The sequence below is a fragment of the Dasypus novemcinctus genome, chromosome 25 (assembly GCF_030445035.2).
Source record: "Dasypus novemcinctus isolate mDasNov1 chromosome 25, mDasNov1.1.hap2, whole genome shotgun sequence".
Classification (NCBI taxonomy): domain Eukaryota; kingdom Metazoa; phylum Chordata; class Mammalia; order Cingulata; family Dasypodidae; genus Dasypus; species Dasypus novemcinctus.
This window is the reverse complement of record NC_080697.1, coordinates 31,336,117-31,342,116: the sequence shown is the minus strand read 5'-3', so window position 1 is coordinate 31,342,116 and position 6,000 is coordinate 31,336,117. Positions and strand designations below refer to the sequence as shown.

At 34.7% G+C, this 6,000-nt stretch overlaps 1 protein-coding gene across 1 annotated transcript; it reads left to right on the top strand.

Annotated features, from left to right (window-relative positions):
- The first annotated feature begins 3,181 nt into the window (after positions 1-3,181).
- LOC131275975 (olfactory receptor 6M1-like) lies at positions 3,182-4,009 on the top strand. Its single transcript, XM_058287841.1, has one exon. It carries the CDS (start codon positions 3,182-3,184, stop codon positions 4,007-4,009), a length of 828 nt encoding a protein of 275 aa, XP_058143824.1.
- The last annotated feature ends 1,991 nt before the right edge of the window (positions 4,010-6,000 follow it).

Sequence of the window (6,000 nt, the reverse complement as noted above, 5' to 3'; positions counted from 1 at the left end):
CGGTCATTCCAAAGGTTATGCTTATGCAAATCTCAGCAGGATCTCATTGACAGCCACAGTAGGATCATCAATTTTCAGGGAATTTGAATGTTTACCAAACTTTCAATATGTGTTAGTAATTGCCTTTTTGTATAATTCTTTATACTGTACAAATTTATATTTTTAAATTTCTCTGGGACTTTTGTAAAAATATTTACCATACATCAGTAAAAGTACCATTTATCTCATATCATTCTAGTGAGGTTAAAAGGATATTTTCACAATTATTAGAAGAATATCATATACAATAAGTATTTAATAAATGTAGATGGCAAAGTTGGTGATAAAGATGACTTGGTAATGACGATGACATCCTGCTCCTAGGTCAGTGACTATAAATAATGCTACACATCCTGAAAACTTTTGAATATTCATCCAAAAATATGTGCAGAAATTGAATTTTTGACTCAATATAATCTTTAAGGAAGTTGTGATTACTAACTCTCTTTTCCAATTTAGGAAATACTTAAATTTCCTTTAATTACAATTGCTTTTATAATTTATTCCCAGGAGAACTTTAGTTCACTAGAAACCTCCGGGGAAGTAGCAAAGATGGATTCATGCTTCACCCTCTTCCCAGGTTCCAATAATTCACAGGTACAATGAGAGAAATGTCACAGATTTTGGTGTTTTTTCTATAAGGCAAATGAAAAAGATAGCTCTATCCCAAGCAAAACATTTATAAATCATTCTATAGACAGGGATACATCCTCCATTCCTTTCTTTCCAAACATTCTGAGACTTTCAGAAAAATGAAGAAAGCTATAGCAGATATTCCAACCATGGGCACCACCCAAACCATGCTGCTATAAACAAGATTCTGAAACCATCCTTGAGCATCCATAAATATTTGAAATACACTTCTGCATGTAAGTAGAGAGGAAACAATATTCTTCTTTTACCACCAAAGACTTTGATCCCATTTCTTTTTGGCTTATCCTTCCTGTTATACTGATGTCTTGTTCATTACCTTCTTCATTTCATTTAGTTCCATCCCTATGCAAACTTTTAGAGATGTCTTTACTCTCTGAATTTCTGCACTTTGAATTTGCCTTTCTTCTAACTGACAAGCACACTGCTATTGCCCAAAATACACACACAGTTGCTTACATTAAAACCACTTATTTATCAGATTACAGAAAAATCTCTTTCCAGTAATACCCCTTAGACCAAAATTACCTTTACCTTCTCTACCAAATCCAGAAATACTTCATTTTATTAGCATGATTATAGGAAAGCAACCTGATTATATTTCTTCACAACCTTTCATCATATTGACACATTTATTTATTTTCATTAAAATAATGAGACTGTGTGAGCGGATTCTGAAAGATTACTGAAGCAATCAAAATGCAAACTCAAATTATTATCCAACCTTACTTCTCCCTGTATGATTAAATATGTACCATGCATATCAGAAATTCATGTGTGTTCCTGCTAAATTTTATCATTAAGCATAAATATGTAATAACAACCATGAGTGAAATAATTACAAATAATATTTTGAGTTAGAAATAACAGCAAACTCTACATCCAAACACTTATGGTCTTACCCTAATTCCATAATTATCTTCAATGTTGTACTAAAGTTTTAGCTAAAGTTTCTAACACTTAACTAATGCTAACAATTTTACTAGCTTTTGACTTCCTCATACAACAACTATAAAAAGTAGTATAAAAATAATCATCTACATTTAGCTTTCCCATCACTTGTCAATATTACACTTCATTGTCTTATAATTTGGTATTTTAAATCAATTCCTGCTCTCAACTTTAATTTTTGCCTCCAACTATTTTTATGCTTCAGTAAGCATCCTCTAAAACATCAGCTAAATGAGCAAGTAAAAATCTCCTTCTTTGCAGAGTTTCTTACTTTTCTTATACTTCTGGCTCTTGCATTCTCATATGGAATGAATTATATTTGGTCATTGTTGTTTTACACAGGATTAGTCAAAATGCAGATGTTCTTTTTATCCTCCTCCTTGCTGAGTATTTATACTGTCTTGTTTAATTCAAAGAGGAATATTGGGAAACGGACTTTGGCCCAGTGGTTAGGGCGTCCGTCTACCATATGGGAGGTCCGCGGTTCAAACCCCGGGCCTCCTTGACCCATGTGGAACTGGCCATGTGCAGTGCAAAGCCGCCCAGCGTGAAATGAAAGAGCAGCCTGCCCAGGAATGGCGCCGCCCACACTTCCCGTGCCGCTGACGACAACAGAAGCGGACAAAGAAACAAGACGCAGCAAATAGACACCAAGAACAGACAACCAGGGGAGGGGGGGGAATTAAATAAATAAATAAATCTTTAAAAAAAAAAACAAAAAAAAAAAAACAAAGAGGAATATTGTCAACAGGGTAAAAGAAAGATATGTTTCACCTTTTCCTTTACACATGAAATAACTGAGAAAATTGTATTCACACTGAAGCATTTTTTTAGAGAGATTACATCCAGGCTGATTTCACATTGTTTAGCTGCTGATCTGAAAATATGGAGATTGGAATCAGCGTGTTGTGCCATGAGCTTTAAGGAAAATGCCTATTACATAAACATGTACAGTTATTTTATAAATAGTTTGTCTTCTCAATCAAAACAAAGCACTTTAAATACATCATTTTTATATATAATTGTGTAATTACATGTATTGCAACTCTTCCTCCTAGATAAATACCTTTACATCTGAATGGATTAAAGCCACTGTAATATGTCTGTCCAATATGAGTGTGTTCCACATCAACTGGGAATAGCTAAATGCAATGTTAGATTCCCTAAACGTAGGAGCGGACACAAGTTAATGCAAATTTTGTCACAATTTTACAGTGGCACTTATCCTGTAATTTTGAGTGAATCTCATCCTTGAACTTACACATATTTCACAGTTTGTCACAGGAGCCATTTATACACTGGAGAAATGACCTTTAGTCCGTTGACATTGGTACGGTATTTCCAGGGTTAAAATGCAATAGCCAGCCTAAACTTCTCTTTCTGTTGTGCCAGATTGAACTGGAATTTTATGGATCACAGAAACAAAACCAGAGTCAGTGAGTTCATCCTTTTAGGATTTCAAAATGAGAAAGGAATAGAGTTTCTTCTCTTCTTTGTGTTCCTGCTCATGTACATGATCTCTCTGATGGGCAACACCATCATGATCCTTCTCGTGTGTTGTGACTACCATCTTCATTCACCCATGTATTTCTTTGTAGCCAACCTTTCCTTCCTTGATGTCACCATTATGTCCACAGTGGTGCCTAAAATGCTAGCCAACACATTTTTACTTATCAAAACAATATCTTTGGAGGAGTGCCTCACACAGTGTTTCTTCTATTCCCTCCTGGGATCCTCAGAATTCTTCATCCTCACTGTCATGTCCTTTGACCGATACATTGCCATCTGCAACCCACTGAGGTATGCCCTCATCATGAGCAAGCATACATGTATAATATTGCTGTTGGGATCCTATGTGAGTGCATTTGTGTTGATTTTACCTACATTCATCTTAATTGCTCCTCTACCCTTTTGTGGGCCAAATGTAATTAATCATTTCTTCTGTGACAGTGCCCCAGTGCTAAAGCTGGCCTGTGCAGACATCTCTCTGGCAGAGCTGGCAGATTTCATATCTTCTGCTGTGTTGCTCTTGGGCTCTTTTCTGTCGACAGTTGTCTGTTACGCCTACATTGTCATTACTAGCCTCAGGATTCCTTCTCATCAGGGAAGGCAGAAGGCTTTCTCCACATGTGTTTCTCACCTAACAGTGGTCACACTTTTTTATGGAAGTTCTATTTTCATCTATATTCGCCCAAAAAAGGACAATGTAGTGGATGTTAACAAATTTGCCACTGTACTTAATACCATCATAACACCAATGCTGAACCCTTTTATTTACAGCGTCTGTAATAAGAAAGTCAAAGAATCTGTGAGAGATGCCATTAGTAAATATGTAACTATGTTAGCAAATTTAAATTCTCATAAATGATCTTTATATATATTTCATTTATGGTACATGTCTGGCAATAAAATTTTATTATGTAGCTACTTAAAGTTTACTATTGAGGCAGTTGAGAGAAAATTAGTACTTCCAAATACCTGTCTAACATTCTCCTAAGAGGCTTAACATTTTTGTCAAGATTCCCATAGATTTCAAAATACATACATACCTTATTACATATAAAGAAATATACATAAACAAATGCATGTATAATTCATAATTTTCCACTTTCCTTTGCCTTTAGTCCTTTTAAAACAAAATTCACATAGAACCTAATTTATTAAACTCATGCAACACCACAATTGTGTGGCTCTGCTTGACATAAATTCTTACCCTTATGTAAAATTTTTCTCTTGCTTTTTGAAGAAAATATTTTTATATGACATCTTTACAATGAATTATTCAATGGATTTGATATCATCTTTGAAATATTGTGTATGAAATTATTCATCCTATTAATTTAATTATAAATTTAATTTGTGCACTGATCTAGTAAGACTCCATGTCATTTAGAATCTCCAGCGTTAATGTTCCTACATCTATGCAATAAAAGCTAAATGTATATCTACCTTTAGAGATGGAATGCATCAGTGCTTATACCCACAGCTAATCATGCAAAGAGGAAAATGTTGAGTAATAATCAGATTGGTATATTGTACCAAGAAAGCTAGAAATGATATTAGGTACATAAATTTGACACAATTTTTAAAAAACTGGTTTTATTAAAGACTCAAAATAACAATTATCTTGGAATTTCATCATGTCTTAGAGTATATTTCTTTGTCACCACCTGAATGAGTGATTAGTAATTAGATTTAATTATCGTAGTTATTTAAATTACATGTAATTGATAAAATTAGTAAAAGAAAATTATGAAGTTGAACAAGAAGGAAAAGTCACACTTTTTACTATGAATTATGTACTTCAAAGTTGACAAATGTCTTATGTAAGGAATATTTACTTTCAAAAAAATACTATTGTAAGGAAGATTATTAAAATATACAGGTGTTAAAGATGATATCTTCATATACGGCATCTCTGTCTGAATTATAGGACATTCAATGTTTAAATAAGTGTAACAATCTCTGCTAATGGAAATCAAATTAAATTACAATTATCTGGTTTTTGTTTGCAAATTATTCCCATCCTTTTTTTTTAATTTTTAGATTTATTTTTTCTAGTTTTTTTTCTAGTTTTATTTTGTGATACAGGGATCACAAAAAATGTTACATTTTAAAAATATAAGAGATTCTCATATACCCCTCTCCTCACTCCACTCCTCCCAAATCAACAACCTCTTTCATCATTGTCACACATTCTTTGCATTTGGTGAATACATTTTGGAGCACAGCTGCACCACAGGGTTTAGAGTTTACATTGCAGATTACACTCTCCCACAGTCCATTCTGGGGCTTATGGCAGGATATATATAATGTCAAGCATCTGTCCATGCAATATCATTTACGACAACTCCAAGTTCTGCAAATGCCCCCACATCACATCTTTTCCTCCCTCTTCCTGATCTCAGCAAGTACCATGGCCACTGTCTCCATATCAATGATACAATTTCTTCCATTCTTAAAGTCACAATAGTTCTTTAGTAGAATACCAGTAAGTACACTCTAATCCATATTTTACTCCTCCATCCTGTGGACCTGGGATGGTTATGTCCACTCCACCTCTAAATTGAGAGGAGGCTTAGATCCCGTATGGATGATGGATGCAATTCTCCTGCTTGCAGTAGTAAGTACTCTCAGTTCCCTGGTGTTGTGGTTGACCATCTTCACCTCCCTGTTAGCTGACCTGGCTAAGTCCAATGAACTAGAGAGTAGGAGTTGCAACTCCGTTGAAGCTCAGGGCCTAGTTGTCCCATGCACAGTACAGAGATTCAAGTCTCCTGAGTATATACCAACCTCAGTGCCAACCACAGGTTCAGTAAAAGTGACAGAAGAGGTATGTGTAGAAAGGTCACATCTGAG